The sequence below is a fragment of the Rhizomucor pusillus genome (assembly GCF_041956525.1).
Source record: "Rhizomucor pusillus strain CBS 183.67 unplaced genomic scaffold VTP01scaffold_1, whole genome shotgun sequence".
Lineage (NCBI taxonomy): Eukaryota > Fungi > Mucoromycota > Mucoromycetes > Mucorales > Lichtheimiaceae > Rhizomucor > Rhizomucor pusillus.
The window spans coordinates 2106419-2124809 of record NW_027192143.1 but is presented as its reverse complement, the minus strand read 5'-3'; the positions used below and the strand labels follow the sequence as shown (position 1 = coordinate 2124809).

General features: G+C 44.2%; 8 protein-coding genes across 8 annotated transcripts; 5 read left to right on the top strand and 3 right to left on the bottom strand.

Moving 5' to 3' along the window:
* Window positions 1-324: 324 nt before the first annotated feature.
* Window positions 325-1680, top strand: VTP01DRAFT_926 (uncharacterized protein; the record flags this gene model as incomplete). The annotated part of the gene is made up of 4 exons (XM_069388472.1): window positions 325-918; window positions 950-1118; window positions 1158-1508; window positions 1571-1680. 4 exons carry the CDS (start codon window positions 325-327, stop codon window positions 1678-1680), a joined length of 1224 nt encoding a protein of 407 aa, XP_069245346.1.
* Window positions 1681-2438: 758 nt separating this feature from the next.
* On the top strand, window positions 2439-4742 carry VTP01DRAFT_925 (uncharacterized protein; the record flags this gene model as incomplete). Its single annotated transcript, XM_069388461.1, has 11 exons — window positions 2439-2869; window positions 2934-2964; window positions 3026-3105; window positions 3187-3301; window positions 3362-3520; window positions 3584-3811; window positions 3878-3955; window positions 4020-4127; window positions 4187-4329; window positions 4391-4556; window positions 4626-4742. The coding sequence occupies 11 exons, from the start codon at window positions 2439-2441 to the stop codon at window positions 4740-4742; spliced, it is 1656 nt and encodes a 551-aa protein (XP_069245345.1).
* A 335-nt stretch (window positions 4743-5077) lies between these two features.
* Window positions 5078-6260, top strand: VTP01DRAFT_924 (uncharacterized protein; the record flags this gene model as incomplete). The annotated part of the gene is made up of 4 exons (XM_069388450.1): window positions 5078-5271; window positions 5399-5496; window positions 5672-5805; window positions 6135-6260. 4 exons carry the CDS (start codon window positions 5078-5080, stop codon window positions 6258-6260), a joined length of 552 nt encoding a protein of 183 aa, XP_069245344.1.
* A 501-nt stretch (window positions 6261-6761) lies between these two features.
* On the top strand, window positions 6762-10330 carry VTP01DRAFT_923 (uncharacterized protein; the record flags this gene model as incomplete). The annotated part of the gene is made up of 6 exons (XM_069388439.1): window positions 6762-6901; window positions 6962-7358; window positions 7422-8955; window positions 9011-9176; window positions 9244-9748; window positions 9815-10330. 6 exons carry the CDS (start codon window positions 6762-6764, stop codon window positions 10328-10330), a joined length of 3258 nt encoding a protein of 1085 aa, XP_069245343.1.
* Window positions 10331-10625: 295 nt separating this feature from the next.
* On the bottom strand, window positions 10626-12635 carry VTP01DRAFT_922 (uncharacterized protein; the record flags this gene model as incomplete). The annotated part of the gene is made up of 3 exons (XM_069388428.1): window positions 10626-10632; window positions 10700-12451; window positions 12508-12635. The coding sequence occupies 3 exons, from the start codon at window positions 12633-12635 to the stop codon at window positions 10626-10628; spliced, it is 1887 nt and encodes a 628-aa protein (XP_069245342.1).
* Window positions 12636-13198: 563 nt separating this feature from the next.
* On the bottom strand, window positions 13199-14911 carry VTP01DRAFT_921 (uncharacterized protein; the record flags this gene model as incomplete). The annotated part of the gene is made up of 2 exons (XM_069388417.1): window positions 13199-14608; window positions 14675-14911. 2 exons carry the CDS (start codon window positions 14909-14911, stop codon window positions 13199-13201), a joined length of 1647 nt encoding a protein of 548 aa, XP_069245341.1.
* A 549-nt stretch (window positions 14912-15460) lies between these two features.
* Window positions 15461-16668, top strand: VTP01DRAFT_920 (uncharacterized protein; the record flags this gene model as incomplete). The annotated part of the gene is made up of 2 exons (XM_069388406.1): window positions 15461-16284; window positions 16350-16668. 2 exons carry the CDS (start codon window positions 15461-15463, stop codon window positions 16666-16668), a joined length of 1143 nt encoding a protein of 380 aa, XP_069245340.1.
* A 244-nt stretch (window positions 16669-16912) lies between these two features.
* Window positions 16913-17556, bottom strand: VTP01DRAFT_919 (uncharacterized protein; the record flags this gene model as incomplete). Its single annotated transcript, XM_069388394.1, has 2 exons — window positions 16913-17209; window positions 17281-17556. 2 exons carry the CDS (start codon window positions 17554-17556, stop codon window positions 16913-16915), a joined length of 573 nt encoding a protein of 190 aa, XP_069245339.1.
* Window positions 17557-18391: the final 835 nt, after the last annotated feature.

The window sequence follows — 18391 nt, the reverse complement described above, 5'->3', positions numbered from 1 at the left end:
CATTCGATTCCTTCTACAGCAGAGAGGACCGAATACAGATATACAACCGGAAGATGTAAAGAGAGCGCTATATCGAGGAACTGAAGCCACGGAAGACCAATTAAAAGAAGTGGCACGCATTATCAATTTCCTACGACCATTCGTGCCCAGACGTGATGACAAGAACGAATTACCGCAAATAAATGTATTCAATGGCGCCGCGGTGGCCACACTTGCAAACAAAGTCGTCCTCCCTTCCAGCCACAGCAGATTCCCTGGATGATGTTTCCGAACGTGGAAAAAGATCAGTCATTGCACCTCGGCGCCGCAGGATTATACAACATCATGTCGAAGACCCATATATTACGATATGATGGAACACCGATCACGGACATCAAGACAGCAACATGGCATCCCAAGGATGTATTTTGGAACTTCTTTGACGTCGATAAGATACAAATATTGCTTCAAGAACAAAAGCGGCAGCCGATGTGGCGATTATGCTACACTGACAAGTATCGAATACGAGTCATCGGTTACAAGATTGTACGAGCCAACCGCAAACGGAAGCGGAAGCGGGAAAAGGATGCTGCACAAACAAAATCAGTTTTAACGGATGAAGAACGCGACCGAATTGAACAAGAGATGGAAGAGTTAAGCTCTGTTCTGAAGAAGAAGAAAGCTACAGTAGCCAGTTTAAGACGTAAACTGACAATAGCGGAGAAGAAGAGAACAGCAGAGAAACAACATGGCTGGAACAGAGCCTTATGTAGCCAATTGAAAGAAGCACGCGGGAAAGCCGACTCTCTCTATCTAGAGATCCAAGAAGAAGAGGAGACCATTGCATTGAAACGAAACAAGCTATATCACCTGAACAGACAACTGAAAGGCCAAAATGACCCTCTACCTTGCTCCAACATTTTATCTGGTGAAGGTTCGGTACAAGAACTCCTCTATGAGCACTTACAAGGACAACGGAACGTCGGAATTATGGGGTATTGATCCCGGCGGTGTCACCACCGCAATGATATCTCCAAGGAGCATGCGATCTCTATTGGAAGACATCAATCGTTTTGAAGCTTTGCAAGAGGATACTGACCAGATTGCTGACATCGATACTGATGCTGAACGTCCCCGAAGTCAGTAAAACTCAAAACCGCGTTGATCGAAAATGCTAGCTTTCGAAAAGTTCATCGAGCGCTACGGGACCAGGGACAAGAAACAAATGTCAAGCAAGCTAGAACCAGGAAATTCCGACAAAAGTCTCTCTATCAAAAGTTCGGTCCGGTACTCGAAAAGAAGCAGTTTCAAAGAACCAGAGAAGAACTCAGTCATCCATTTCCTCGGTAACTGGAAACCCGTAAACAGCAGAGTCAAAGGTCGTACATGTAGTGGAAGTCTTACAAAGCTCGAACAAACCCCCAAGGCACCTGAGCCAGACAAATTGTACACCATCGGTGAATACAATACAACAAAGACATGCGGATATTGTTTCAAGAAGATCCAGATCCACAAGTATCGTCGGGACGGTAAAATTATCAAAGTCAAGGCCAACATGTCTTTCTGGCATAGTACGACATACCACTTGCAGCAGAGACGCTGCCGCAGCTTCCAATATCGCGCTTAGTGGTATCTCAAGAGCGCTATCAGATGATAACCAACCTCTTCCATGCTTCCGCCGTGGACGAAGTAAAGACATGAGACTCAGTCTCACTCAAAAATTTCAACTTGATTGCGGCAGAACTAGGCTAGTTACTGACCGTAGTCTCTCGAGAGGAAAAAATTTGGGTAAGTCAACGTTGGTGCTATAATATTCTGATAGCTAATGGTACAAATAGCTTAGACATAATTTTTGTAATCATTTTTTCCTTTCGATAATGAGTATATCTTGAATGACATTCTATCTGCAGTGCTCCTAAGTTGCAAAGCGCCACACGAAAGGAATAGAGCTTTTTCATTGCAATTTGAAATATTTTGTGAACCATTGATGCTATGAAAGCGATTTCTGGTCAAGAATTGACAGTGGGTCCAGGAGTAAAAGAGCAACAGCCGAAGCAGAACGCGCTCAAGAGGAGACTTATCTTGCTAACACCATGAAAAATGCTTCTAATTAAATAAGAAAGACGGATATCGTCCATCATCCCCGTTAGTGATCGTTATTACATCCCCTTGGCTGTTTCCGCCCACTCCCTCCCCACCTTCCCATGCAATAGTAACCGAAATTGCCATTTCACTACGAAAGATTTATAAATCGCTTTCGCTCTCCTTTATTCTGGTTTGTTCGTACGACTACAGAATAACAATAGGCGCAGGGCGTGAAAAAAGTCGCCGACCGACGAACCTAGCACGACGTATCAGGAACCTTGAAATGCTCATTTTTCCCTTCAAATTCCAACCCGTTACTCTCTTTCCTAATTTTATACTCTATTGATATCTGTATACACACGTTCCTTACACCTATGACTGCAATCGACCACGAGGCAACTGCACTTGAACGAGAACGGTTGCGAGATCAACAAGAACTCTCCGATCTCCAATTGCATTCCAAAATGCGAGAGGCGGAATGTCATCCCCTTGACATCCATATCCAGGACGATAGCAGCGAGTTAACCTGTCAAGCAGAAAGGCTACTGGAACCGCCCTTGAGAGTCATGTCCTCGTGGCATACAGAGCCCCTCTTGACGAATATTCCTCCTGCAGCTCATCCCCACCGGCATACAACACCTGATTTACTCGAGGTTCCAAAGCAAAAGGCAGTCGATAAGCTCAAGCATCAAGAGTCTAAAACTACAAGGAAAAGGAAAACATATGCAGACATCGATGATGACGAGGACGAGGAAATCATTGTAGGCACCAAAGTTGCAGAGGGCCACAAAAATTACACCTTAATGTAAGTGGAATTCTTCCTTTCTCGATCATATTAAAAGAACAATGGACCTTTATATGTTTGTTAGCCACGACATGATTACGGGCATCCGTATTGCGGTACTTGAGCTTGATTATCAAGTTTATACTAGCGAACACGTTTTTGACATCTAGGTAATAGGTAGGACGAGTATCGGCAAAGATGCGGCGCGACTTGACTCCCCAAGACTTTAGCGCAGCTCACAAATTAGTGTTCGATGTGTAAGAATCGTACTTTCCATTTTTTGCTACTTCTTCATACAAACCTTAATGACCATATTACATTCTTGTTGCTGTTATTAGAACGGGAAACGAGCTAACTCCTGGTGTCAAATACGATTTTAAATTCAAAGACTACGCGCCGTGGGTGTTCCGTGCATTGCGCGAGAGGTTTCACATTGACGCTGCAGATTACATGGTACGAACTTTGGCAGCGGTTAACAGCATGCGCAGAATTCCTCTCTGAATTTTCATTTAGATGTCTTTGACCAACAAGCATGTATTGTCTGAAGTCGGTTCTTCCGGTAAAAGCGGCAGCTTTTTTTATTTTTCTCGTGATTATCGCTTCATCATCAAGACAATTCACCATTCTGAGCACAAATTCCTCATGAAAAAGTTACTAAAACGATATTATGAAGTAAGTCACTGTTAGGCAATGAATTTCATGTCTTTGGTACTGATTTGGTTTTGGTATGAATAGCATGTATGCAAAAACCCAAATACCTTACTGTGCCGCCTGTATGGTTTACATCGAATCAAGCTGCCAAGGGGGAGGAAAATCCATTTCGTCATCATGGGCAATGTTTACCCTGCAAACAAAGATATCCATGAACGCTTTGATTTAAAAGGTTCCATGTATGGGCGCTACACGGATCCAGACTTGTCGAAGGGAAAAGAAGCAGTTCCAACGCTCAAAGACCAGAATTGGGTAAACTCCGTTTGTAAAGATAGTACTTTTCTATCGTAAATAACTCTCTCGCTTTTGGCTCTAAAGATCAAACTTCAGAGGAAACTCAAGCTTGGTCCACTAAAACGACAATTGCTCATTGCGCAACTGGAGCGTGATGTGAGGGTATGTAAAGCGATAGTCGAGTTATTTCCGGTCTGAATCAATTGAGACGAGATGTACAAAAAAGTTCCTGCAAGAACTGCAGATCATGGACTATAGCTTACTCGTCGGTATCCATGATCTTAAAAGAGGTAACACTGAGGGACTACGAGACCATCGTCTTCAGAAGATAGAGGTAATAAATATTCCTTGTCGGTTTCCGCTAAACTTGTTGACATGTACTTTTGATATCAGCCCAGAACGAAGAATATACAAAGAAAAATGTCGTATAGAGGAGCCAAGCGAGAATCTAAAGCCGAATTGATACGGCAGGCATTGAAACGAGCGAGTACGCAACAATTGGATCCTTCCGAGCTTCCTGTAAGCCCATCTGAAGAGTAAGGACTGTCGTCCGCTGCATGGCAGAAAATGGAGTGTTAACAAGACGAATTTACGCAGACGTCGTTTTTGCATATTTTTTTCAGAAGAAGGAGGATATCGGTCAACCGATGAAAACAACACATCGTCCGATCAAATATACTATATGAGCATAATCGATATTTTCACGGAATACAACTACAAGAAGAAAGCTGAGCACTTTTGGAAAAGCTGGATGCAAGATAAGGTAAGCACAGTTAATATATTCGAGGTGTTACTGATATATCAAGTCTAAAGTACGTATACAATTTATCAGCATTCCATATCTGCTGTCAATCCAGATGAGTACGCCAAAAGATTCATACGTTTCATAAAAAATAGGGTGACAGCAGCCAGTGAATTGGAGGAAGAGGAGGACGATAGTTTTGATTGATAAACATTGTAACATACTGGGATTTTGAGTAATGTTTGACGCGATGAAGCCATTTTATTCCGCATAGGAACCACATTTTGCAATCTAGAATGGAAAAGTTAGCATCAATTTTAGTTATGTAAGAATTTCTGTATCAGCATTTCTGTTGTTCAATTTTGCTAGTGTACATACATATTTCTCGCAATTAGAGAATCACACGACACACAAAGTCTAAAACTTCATTACTTCCATATTGCCCCTCCCCAAGTTAAAGGGAGAAATAAAAATGTAGTTTTTGGAAATCAAAAGCAGCATAGCCACCAACGCCTTCTTTTCTTTTCTTTAGTGACCGGTTCATGCTCTGGAGACCGTGGGCGTGCTGTGTCTCTGCTATCCGGCGTCCGATACGACATGACAAATTGAGCTATTTCGTCAGCTGCATTGGCGCTGCGTATGGCCTTTTGATCGCTTGGGTGCGCTATAGAAATACTCTCGCCACTGATGGGTTCCTCTGGTCTGGCGATTGCTTTGAATTTATCTTTGGCTTCATGTAAGTGCCGAGTACCACGGTGATAATGAGCCGCTTCCTGCATTGAAAGAAAAGTGTCTGCCCCGATGCCGCGGTTTCATAGGAAATTTCTGGTGTCGAGCAAATATTCAAACAAATAACAACTTAGAGCTAGGATCCCAGAAGAAATTAACATGAAGCGCTTCTCTGCATATACGAATCTATTAACAGACATATTTGCATCAGCCGTACGCAAGCAAAATTGCCGTTGCCGGCGACGCTGCTAACGTCCAGCTTAACAGGAAAGGACTTGAAACCAAAAAAAAAAAAGCCGAATTTGCTCTCCAAGAAAGCTCCGCAGAGAAAAGAAGTTGACAGATGCTGACGAACGAGTAGCAGAATACTCTAACTGCGAAGCTAAAAATAGAGATATCATGACTAGGCTGGCTATGGTGCAAACTTCAACGTTCTGGAGAAGTCAGCTCATCCCGTGGCACGAACAACATTGGTGTGTTCGGTATGCTGCGAAAGTCACTAGTTGCTTCTGAATTTTACCAAGATGACAACTGGAGAATGGTAAGAATTGCGAGATATTTCCATTCGATTTTTCGCTAGATACCTCGTAGATATGTATGCGAAGACTCTTACGATTTTTTCAGCAACCGAAGAAGAATTAGGCCAACAGATACCGTCCCGACAAAGATTTTAACATGTATATGCAATCTTGTTCGAATGATATTTTTACCTAAGCTTCAAAACGAGCATGCTCCTTGCTCTTTAGCAAATTGTTATTTGGTGAGTGACCAGTCGATGCATTTATACCGCAAATGGTAAAATAAGCCCGGATATGGACGATCTCGTCAGTTCAGCAAGGAGGGTGGTGTATATTGTCGCGGAAATTATAGAATGTCCTTGGTTCTGCAAAGTATGTATGTATTAGAACCCCTTGGTCGATTGTACCTGCACGCTCTGTTTCCTTTCATCGTGTATTTTATTTGGCTCCCTTAGTCACACGGGCAGGACCTTCGTGATTTTGGTACTTGAACCTTTCGGGCAATATAATACGCATTTACATCCTCCAAAAGTCTTTGAGCCCTATATGTAATATCAGTGTAAGAAAGAAGCATTGTAGCTAAATAGTCCTGAGAAGGAAATTTCTATAAGGCATGCTTGACGACCTTGGTTGGATCACCTGGCTGACCTGCAGGGAAAACATCCAAAGTATGAAACAAAATTGACAAATCCATCTTAACAACAGGACATCATTTTCCTTGGTCCAGAAGCCATAAGTCCTTATTCATTAACAGCAAGGTGTAAATGAAGTTTCTGCCCTGGCTGAGTTGAGCAAGCAATGCTCTCCCCATTCCTCCTCGCCGGATTGGGCCGAGTGCCGAAAGGAGAAAAAGAAATCTCCAATGACAGCTTCACCTGCGCACGGATTGCTCTCATCTCGTTAAAATTTGCACTCAGCTTCATTTACTGGTAACAGATCGCCCCATTTAAGGTTTTCAAAGTCTTCACCTGTTCCTGGCATGACCTCTATGCCAAAAATCATTTGCACCGTTCGTGCACTCCATTCATTTCACTCGCCCGAACAGTCGTCACTTAGTTTTGAAAAAGGAGATTTCATTGACGTCCTTGCACAATTGGATTCTGGATGGTGGGACGGATGGTAATTTGGCAGACACGAGCATATTAGCAGCTAGAAGGGATGTTAAGCTTCTACAAATAGGTGCAACGGTACCCGTGGATGGTTCCCAAGCAACTATGTCGAGATCGTCAGCGTCGAAGAACCAAATATGCGCGTGCCTGGAAAAAAGCAACAAGACAGTCTGAGCACAGTTGATGAGGAACACTATTTCTACAGCCAGCTTGCTGACGATGTTCGCTTTCGGGCACCTGCCAACACTAATTCCGATGATGAGGAATACGATGCTGAATTCAGAATCAGGAACGGCTCAATAGAAGATTCAGACGAAGAGAGGGACCAATTTGAACCTGAGCTGGAACCGAGGAGACCGCAGAACATGAGGAAAGATTCTGCAAAGCGTTTTAGCATGGACTCCCAGCCATCTGTGATTCCTGAAATGGACGAGCTCTCCGACAATTTAGATTTGGGTGCAGATCAGGCATGTTATAAGACAAATTTGCTGCAATATACAGACACCAATGCTAATCCGCCTGCTTTGCAGCTAATGACACAGTGGGTAGAACGCAAGACACCGCAAGGCAGGCTGTATTACTGCAATCTGGTTACTCAGGAAACAACCTGGGATAAGGATGCCATTGATCCGGCTACCGGAAGGCTCCGCCGCAATGAAGCAAGCGAGAGTTCGACTGATGAGCAAGTAGTTAGCAAAGTTGCCAACTGTTACGGTGACGATGCGTCAAACATTATAACACTTCAATCAATATCCAGTGGCGGAACCAATAACAGCGAGCCATTAAATTGGCAAAAGCTTTCAGCAGACGTGGCGGTTGCAATCCATCAACTCAACAACACTGCTCAGCAAAACCTACGTTCCTTGTTCACGCAGCATACCATCCTTGTTGTCCAAACTATACGAATGATGTTATACGCTGCAGGGTTAATGGAAAAAGACTCTCATCACACTCAAGACGCTGTCTTGCGTGGTCCGCATCGAGCTTTGATGGCTTCCTTATCGAAACTCGTCCTATCAGCGAGGATGGCATCTGAAGCTCCTTCCGCATGTGCACCAAGTGTATCGACTGAACTTATTTTCAAATTGCAAAAGAATGCCGGTGATGTCTTGGCTTCTGTTCGAGATTTCGTGACAGCATGCCAGCAGCGACAGATACGAGTTGAACATGTAGCGCCTCGGTTTGTTCGAGACAACGAGCCACCAACTCCAGACGATGAAGCAGATGGGCACGAGTGTCAAAAGATCAAACGTCCCAAGTATCCTTTAAATCAGGACTTGGTCGTCAGCTTGCAGACACACATCAACCAAATATATGGCTCTACAGATGCGCTAGCTGGAGCATGCTCACACGCTCTTGAAATGCAGCACGAAGAGAACCTGAACGGGACAGCGCAAGCGGACCAATCTAAAGCTCGCGCCAACATCATTGCTTTATTTAGCACGTTCACAGGACAATTATCCCAGTTTTTCACAATCATCCAAGGCATTGATCTTGATAATATGGACAACATACAGGCACCATCGCTTGATGCGTTCAAGGCCGAGAAACAAGCGTTATATGATCTTTTTGGAAAACTACTAGCCGCCGTCCAAACTCACAGCGACCAGAACAATCCAATATCTTACACAGTTAGCTTGATTGATGACACCGTGACTGAACTAGAACAATCCTTAGGATGCGTGTTTACTTGTGTTGTAGACATGGTAGAGCAACGGAGACAATGGCTACTTCGTCGTGGATGCAAGGAGAACACCACTGAAGTGGATGACACCGATACAGCCGATGACAATATATCAGGTGCAAATACCGCACAGACGTTGTCATTGCCTCCAGTACGACTTCGAGGTCACCGGCGACAAGCATCGCCTATGATTGAAAGCAGCGGTGGAAAACCAGAGCAACAAAGGCAACGCCAACCAAACATGAAGCCCGACGAAAATCCCTGGTACCTGGGTCACGAGCATCAAGACGAAGACCAGATAGCATTTACTTCAGACGGCACTGTCAAAGCGGGTACTTTACCTGCTCTCGTCGAGAGACTGACCTTGCATGATACACTGGGTAAACTAAGCGAATTCCGCCATTATAAATGATATACTAACCACTTGAAATACAGATACCTCATTTATAGCCAACTTCCTACTTACATACCGATCATTCTGCACGACAGAAGAGTTCGTAGCTCTTCTCGAAAAGCGTTATACCATCACAGCGCCTGAGGGCCTCACACCGGAAGAGCTAGAAATCTGGAAAGAGCGGAAACAGAAGCTTATTCGTATTCGGTAAGATCAGGATATTGGCAAATGTATGCTACTCGTGCGTTAATACTGATTTATCAACACTTGTCAGAGTCTTCAATGTCATGAAAAACTGGCTCGAAAGTTACTACAACGACGAAGACAAGGTTATCCTTGATCGATTAGAATTTTTCACCAATACGGTCATCAGAGACGCTTCACCTTTTGCTGCTGACCAGTTAAATCGGTTTATATCAATGAGAAAGGAGACAGACGCTGAAGATGGCCTGAAGAAACTTGTGCCTAACAACGATACTGGGCCGGTCCCGATTATACCCAGAAACTTAACCACCACGCGTATCAACCTGCTTGATACCGATCCCTTGGAGCTTGCGCGCCAGCTTAGTATTGTTGATTTTAAACTGTACAGCAGCATTCGTCCGATTGAATGTCTTAACAAAGCTTGGTCTGGAGACGATGCGGATTTGGCAGTACATGTCAAGCAATCCATCAATTATTGCAACCAACTAACCTCCTGGGTCACCGGCAGTATCCTGGAGCACGACGAAGCAAGACGACGTGTTATCGTTATAAAACATTGGGCTCTAGTTGCTGATGTGAGTTGAATGAATCTTACAAGCTACGGACGTTGATTACTCATTATTCGGTCTTGCTACTTGTAGAGATGCCGAACTCTCAATAACTTCAATACTTGTATGGCTATCCTTTCTGCATTTGACAACAGCGCAGTGGGGCGATTGCGGCGAACTTGGGAAATGGTCGGCAAGGGCACAAATCAAATACTTAACCATATTCGCAAGCTGATGGGTGCTAACCGCAATTTCACGGAATACCGTGAAATGATTCATTCCATCAATCCACCCTGTATTCCCTTCCTTGGTATCTATTTGCAAGACTTGACGTTCATTGAAGATGGCAACCCAGATATCCTTCCGAAATCCAACAACCTCATCAATTTTGCAAAACGGCAGAAAACGGCAGAAGTGATTCGAGAGATCAAACAGTTCCAGTCTGTACCATACAAACTTCAAGTCGTGCCACTGTTGCAGCATTTTATAAAAACGCAACTGGAAGCAAGCTTGGACGTAGAAACATTGTATGAACGTTCATTGGAAATTGAGCCTCGAACAACTGCGGCTGCAGCTGAAGCAGCGAGGTTACTGGAAATGATAAACTAGAAACTACATACCATACAACGGCGTCGAGTTCTCTTTTTCTTTTTTATCGTTATTAATGTTATATTCCACTCGTTCGTCTATATGTTTTTACTGGTCCCTTTATACACATTCACAACTGTATTCCTAGTCCATGGTTTCGCCAATACAACAACAATTTAAGTACTTTTCATTTTAGTACGAACAAACAAACTTTTCCCTCTTTTTGCTGCTAATTATTCAGTATACGGTAATAGAAAATTCCAAAGATTTGCATAGAGGAGAACTGTCATATATAATCTTGTTTAAATTAAATCATCTAGATGCTACAAAGGAACGATGAATATCAAAAAAAGAAAAACAGAGAAAAGAATGTCTCTTATACAAATTTACCCATTGGACGCAAGAACAGATTCTAGCATGCCGTTCATCGCTGGAGGCTGTCCCTCCTGGACCTGGGTTTCCACTTGAGCCTCTGCCACAGCTAATGCAGCCTGGTGTGTAGATAAAGCTTGCTGTGATGGTTGCTGTGGTTGCAGTGGCGATTGCTGTTGCATGGCTGCACGAACTATCCGAGGTGGATTGCCACATCTGTCCTTGCCGTAATTTATTCTAAATTTTTTGTATTCTTCTTTAGAGCGAATACCCTCAATGGCCCGAACAGAAGCTGCAATACTCGTAAAGTTGACAAAGGCACAGTTTTTCTCCTTGAGCGTGTTAACAAGTTCGATTTCTCCATAGTCGGAGAAGTCCTGCTTGAGCTTCTCTTCTGTGATGGTATCGTCAATGTTTCCGAGATAAACGTTGCGGGATCCACCGTTTTGGACCGCTGCAATGACAGCGGGAGATAAGGCCGAGGCTTTGCCCCATCCAATTTTTAGTCGCCGGTTCTTGATCACTAACCCATGATACAAGCTCTGGTTATAGAAATGCAGAGCCAGGGCAGGATCAACAAACGTAACAAATGCGATGTGTTTATCTGGTAGATACCGAATTTGACTCAAAATGCCACCACGAATCACATTGCATATCTCTTCGCATGTCGTGTCCGGGTGGATATTTCCCAAATAGATTGTTCGATTGGCTATGCCTGCAAGTGAAGTGATGGGATCGATGGTTCCGCCAGGGTTGTGGGTTCCAGATACGTTTGCGGCGCCGCTGTGTCCTTGGTATGTTTCTATAGTTGCCCCAGTGTAAGGGTCATAGGATACTGAGGGGTATCGCAACTGATGATGGAACGAAGATGGGTAAACTTGTTGCGCAGCGGTCGTTGCCAGGTACATGTTTGCACTCGATACTTTGGAAGACGGTGCACATCGGTCTCGTCCATAGTTGACACGTCGTGACGACCACTTGCTTTCGGTTGGCAAGGTCGCCACACATTTGATAGCGTTGGAGATGCTCAAAAAATGTACAAAAGCAATGTTCTTTTCTCGTAGGAGTTTGATATGTTCGATTTGACCAAATCGACTAAGGTTTTCCTGAATAAACTGCTCCGTGATTGTCTCGTCAAGAGATCCTAGAAAGACATTTCGGCTAGCTCCGTTCGATAGGGCCATTTGAATCGGTGTCGGAATCGAGCTTGGTCGACCCCATCCTATGCGAAGTTCTTGACCATTGATCGCCAGCTTTTTAGTAGTTGCCTCGTGATAGAATTGCGCGGCTGCCGCTGCTTCAACAAAGGCTATAAATGCGCAATTCTTTTCGGGGAATGGTCTAACAGAGTCCAGACTGCCAGTCTTGACATGGTCAAGCAGTTCACTAATAGATGTGTCTGATGGTATGTTGCCAATATAAACAGTGCGTGCAGTGTGATGCGTGGCAGATGATAGTTGAGGCGAAGGCATTGCATGAGGTGGATATGGAGTCGCGTGCGTCGAGTATGGTGATCCCAGTGCTGCCGGGGAAGGTGGGCCGAGCGAAGTCGTCTGAATAAATTGAGGAGTCGGTGGAGCACTCAAGACTGCCTGGGCACCGTTACCAGCGTGATATTGGCTCATGGTTGGGTAGCTTGAATTGGACGCAGAATACTGAGTGAAGTTGCTGCCTTGGTAGCCGCCATTGCTAGACACATTGGTTTCAATTGCTGTGTAGCCACTAGACATCATGGATGCGGATGCAGCGCTGCTGCCCGAATATACATCGCTGTGTACAATGAATTAATTGATTGGCCCCAAAATCGGCTCTCGGTTTACACTTACTAGTAAGAATGAGGGAAACGAGACTTTTTTGTCGCATCAGTCTCTGCAGCGCTAGCGTGATGAATCATGGATGTAACAGGAGAGTTGGCCGCCGCAAGCGTAGGACGGGTTTGGCTAGTAGGCGTCATATTATATATATTCTATAAGTGCTGATTTCGTCGAGATTAATACGCTGAATAAGTACGATTGCTGACACGAGTGCAAAACCGTACCTCCTTACAGTATCTCGGTAGATTTAGCTCGTAAAGGTCAGATGAAACAGCGAAACGTCAAATGAGTGATGAAAACAGTTTTTCTCAAGATTGGTAACCAAAGATCCCGGGTGTTGGAAGAAGCAAGAACGTTGGCCTCGATGATGATGAAGCCTCAAACAAACTTTAAATGAGTGTACCGAGTGCGATCTCTAGCAAATGCGCTGATGACAAGGGTATCTCTTCCCGCTGACCAATGTCGAACCGATACTACCGAATAGTAAATGAGATTAACTGGGGGAAGGAAGAAAAAGCAAGTGCCTGTAAGGAAAAGGGAAAACCGTACACTCGTTCTTTAAATGTCAGGCAATAGCCCGACCAAGCGAGTGCGAATAAATCACAGTCAGAAAATTGTAGATGGTATGTACAATATTGACTTTACATGAATTGCCAATTTACACTTTTCTTGTCATAACTAGTTAGTAAAAGGGAATACGTATTTACTTTTGGCCGCTATTAGCACGCTGCTGCTGCTGCTGCTTATTGCCTCGTCCGCCGCCGCCTGCATTGGCACGACGGTGTCCACCTTCTTGCTGGAAACGACGATCGAAGGATCGCTGCTGACCGCCCTGCTGCTGTTGCTTGCCGTATGTATGTCTATTACCGCCATGACGTCGCTCCTCGGCCAGGACAACATGGCTATTGATATTCACTTTGTGTTGATTCAATGCCTTTTGGACCGCTTCAGTGGTGGTAAAATCCACAAAGGCTGCATTTCTGTTATGCATAACAGTGACATTCTTCACCGTACCAAATTGAGAAAATACATCCCGCAACTGGTCTTCTTGTATGTGGGAAACAACGTTCTTAACAAAAATTTGATACTGTTCCTTATGGCCATGACCATGACCGCCATGCTGCTGCTGCTGCTGCTGCTGCTGCTGCTGTTGTTGTTGTTGTTGTTGTTGTTGTTGTTGTTGTTGTTGTTGCTGCTGCTGCTGCTGCTGCTGCTGCGGTTGCTGTTGTTGCTGTGATACTCCTTGAGAGACACTTTGTTGTGCTTGCTGCGGTTGCTTAGTTTGTTGGCTACCAGCTATAGAAATACCTGGCCCTTTGGTGTCGGCAACTTGCGTTCCCCATTTATCCGAATCGTTTGCAGCCAGATTTGCCCACGTCTTCGGTGCATTTGATTTGATACCAGAGGGTTTCTCGGTTTGCTTAATCAGCTGAGATGGTTTTGGTGATCCTGGCTTTTTATCGGGAATAACCTTTGCGAGGGAAGCAGGCATCTCCTTATCCTTGACATTGCTTGCCGGTCCTTCAACTGGAACATCCGCTGTATCTGCGGAAGTCGTTTGTTCCTTCTTGGCCTCGATAGGTTTGGCCTCTGCAGGCTTACTATCCGCTGCAATCTTCTCAACCAGTTTCTCTAAAGTCACTGGTTTGGCTTCTTTTTGCTTTTCGTCCTTATGTCTTTCTTCTTTGAGCGGTGTCGTAATGGGTTGTGTCTTAACCTTGGGAGAGGTGACCTTGGGCTTCTCAAAAGGCACACTATCTAGCTGACCACCAGCCTGCTTTGTCTCTGCAGGTTCAGCTACCTTGGACTCTTGTATACCTTTCGGCATTTCCAATTCTCGCTGTTCCTCTAACTCCTCTTCCTCACAAGCATAATAGTCAATATTAATCTCGTCCTTCAGAAAACGGAAGATGTCATTGAGAACGTAGTAGCCATTATGCTGTGGGGCCAAAAAAAACGTCTGCGCAAACTTTTGGGAGGGATAGTCCATATTCGACATTTCACCCAGCACTTGGATTACTATGCCGTCGTCGGCGGAGTGCTGACTATCGACCTGAGTTATCAGCACCTTGCAGTCATTGAACTGCAAATCTTGGAATTTCTTGCGAATCTCCTAATTGAATTCATATAAAACAGTTCAAAAAGACTCTTCATCAAATAAAAAACCGATGAGACCTACCTCTTGTCCATGGAAAGTCGATACAGATTCGCCTTCGTCACCCCGTACAAGCACAGAGTTTTCCCCATAAAAAGCATAGAGTCGCTGCGGCTTTCGGTTCAAGAAAGTGTAGTATTCTCGCACAAAAATCAGTCCAATATCCTGTGAGGCAAGAGTGAGATTTGTTCCCTTCTCGCCCTTGGCGGAAGCATCCACTGCAGGAGCAATTTGTGCTGGCTGGCTGACGGTTGCTGTCATTATAAACACTGTGTACACATAATCTCGTTATTTTCTGTTGTGCATAAAAGAAATAGGAGGAACTTACCAAGATACTGAAAGTAAACGTTTGACTCTCTATTGCTAGATTAGAAGGGTGAATCACCAAGTGCTGGAGAGAGGGACAAGAGAGAGACAGTGAACTCCAAATGTTTCTGACATTGAATTGTGCGATCGGTTTGGATTTGAATAACATTACTGCAAAGAATCGAAGGACCTCGGAACCAATGTTTCGAGATCCGTACTTTCTTAGTAGCATCCGTGCTGATATATGAATATTCATTTTCTTATTTTACATACAGTTTTGACGTTTTGAGATTACATTAAGTGGTTTGCTAGCTTTCTTATTTCTGTCTGTCATATATCAATTATTACAATACAAGTGAGTGTTCTCGATCTGAGTATGGCTACTCGTTTCATAGCCCAGTCTGCTTGCGACAGGACCTTTGTCGCGCCCATTTGGGGTGAATTTTAACTTTTTTCCTACTCAGGGACCGACAAACGGACCTCACCTGATACACCTAAAGCAGCATGGTCGTATACACGCCCAGTCAAGTACACGAACATAATAGCGAGGGTTCTTGTTGGATCATATTTAAAAACAGGGTATATGACCTGACCGGCTTTGCACGAGATCACCCGGGCGGTTCAGATGTTCTGTTACAATTCGCTGGAACGGATGTGACTGACATTCTCAGTGATGAATCGCTGCACGTCCATTCGGATGCTGCTTACGAGCTTCTTGACGAGTACTACATCGGGGCTCTTTCTTCTGCTGCGGACAGCGCGGCTAGCACTCCAACTTTGTCGATGCAAGAGTCCGGAAGCGGACGATCGTCCGACGTGGAAGATGACGACGAGTTGGCCACAATCCACGATAGCGACGACCTGACGACCAGCTTCAAAAGCGCAAAGGAGAAACTGCATAAAATGCAAAGTCGACGAGATGACGAATTTCTTGATTTGCGAAAACCGCTGTTTCCACAGCTTTGGAATGCGACATGGTCTAAAGAGTACTATCTCGAGCAAGTGCATCGACCTCGTTTTGTACCTCACTACGTCCCTTATTTCAGCAATCCATGGATGGATGTTCTATCACGAACATCATGGTACACTGTTCCTATGATATGGCTACCATTCGTAGCATATCAGATTTGGCAATCTATGCAGAATGCCTCTTCTTCATATGGACCCACGTTGCAGGGGTTCGCCTTAGGAATTTTCTTTTGGACACTACTCGAATATTCGTTGCATCGCTTCCTATTCCACCTTGATGATATGCTTCCGGATCATCCTGTTGCGTTATTATTCCACTTTACGCTTCACGGCATCCATCATCATATGCCAATGGATAGGTTAGCATTCCAGTGCAGTAGAATAAGATACTGTGCATCTGTCTAAACCAACTGTTCACACACAGGCTCCGTCTGGTCATGCCTCCAGCATTGACCGTGCTCATCGGCACTCCGGTAATCAAACTGACACATTTGTGTCTGTCTGCGATGTGGGCACATGCCTTTGTGGCTGGCGCTTTTTTCGGCTATGTCTGCTACGACTGCATTCATTATTATCTTCATCATGCGCAAGTTATCAAGATTCACTTTCGAGAAATGAAGCGGTATCATCTTGCACACCATTACAAGAATTATGAAAGCGGATATGGTATCACGTCGAAACTGTGGGATTACGTATTCGGCACAGTACTGCCCGTTACTGCTCAAGAGGATACTCTAAAGTAAATAGTATATATATCGCTATACCTTGATCGCTCTCTCGTTGTATTTATATCTTTCTCTGAAAACTCTGCGATTGTATCTACTTGGAATACCCCCTTCTCTACCTATACATGTCCCCCAAATAACAACCCCCCCCCCACTCTTGCTCCCGCCATAATAAAATGCCTTGAAGGACGGCTGATGTTGATAGCGTAGTGGATAACTTCCAGTTCCTGGATGATCACGCATAGTTTGTGAATTTTTATTTCTACATTCTTCTCAACGTTTCCAGCCGACGGTCTGCTTCCTGGATACACATCTTGATCCCGCTATGCACTTGACTATCGCTTGTTGCAAAGACATTTTGGAGCATGGCTACCTCCTTCCTGTAGGCCATTATGACAGCTTCCAAGCGCTTTTTATCACGTAATTTCCATGTTTCGAATATTGCAATGTAGTTCCGATATCTAGCCGCAAACTGAGCATCCAAATCTGTTGTCGGATTCTCTGCTGCCAGCCATTCTTCAAAGGCAATGAGCATGTTCCGGGCAGTGTCTCGCAGTTGCTACGGTTTAGTAGATAGATGTCAATTTATGGATGGAATTCAAAATCGCAACCTGTAACTAATGCACATACGGAATTTTCTTCTTGTGGAGTTTCTTGAAATATTGCATCTGGACAAGTCAGAATCATGTAAGCTGATAGGAACATTCGCGCATCCTTTCGAGCCACTTCGATGCCACAAGCAGTACTTATTAGGTTCTGCACGACGAGTGTAGTTTCTGGTTTGACGAGGACATTCGTGAGCTTATTAAAACTTAACCAAGTCGAGGTATTGTGTGTTTGTGGTAATCCAAGTTGCCGAAAATATTTGAGCAACTCTGGGCGGTTGGACATTGCTGCTGTAGGCATGATTATTTATGGAGAAAGTAAACAATTGCTGTACAAAAAGAAAATGCACCAAAGCTTAAAATGGATTGTTATGCGTCTACGTATACAGACGAGATATTCACCGAGACATCTCCTCGCTTTTTTTTGATGTTTCATGCAACTAACTTTCTCGTGTCCTTTTCTGCACTAGCGGGCGGGAATTATAGTAATCGCTGTAGTGCAGGTAGTCCATTTGAATACGCCTATACTGAGCGGAGCGCATATGGAGGAAGGCTACCGAGATTGCACCACATGGACCATTATTTTTATTATCTTTCTCGTCTTTATCTTTATTATATATAGAATTGACAAAGTTAAATTACAAAGACAGCAATACAATCAGAAGAAAATAAGATGCAGCGGAAAGAAACAAAGAAGGAAGGATATTGAAGAAACAAAAGACTTTTAGCACACTGTTTGCATCCAACTGAACAATCATATACTTGCACTAAAAGTATTCCCAGAATTCACCGGGGACCTCCCGCGCATCTAAGATTTAATGTGAATGCTTGCATAGATCGGTGCATTCACAATACTAGCCTTTGGCTGATGATGGTGGGGTTGCGCAAACAAATGAAGCAAAGCAGGACTTACGCCCCGAAGGCGGTCTGTGGTGGAAGCTGCCCAGGTTCACGTGAGATTATACATCTGGGCTGAAAAAGCCCGACTGATTGGAACTGCATTGGATTTTGAAGCAACTTACCGTGATAATGAGCAAGGGTACTGTATGCGAGATCCTCATACCAAATGTTACGATATCCGATGTATAAAGGCTCGATTCCATCGCCATCAGTTCAATGTTTCCTTCTAAAAGATG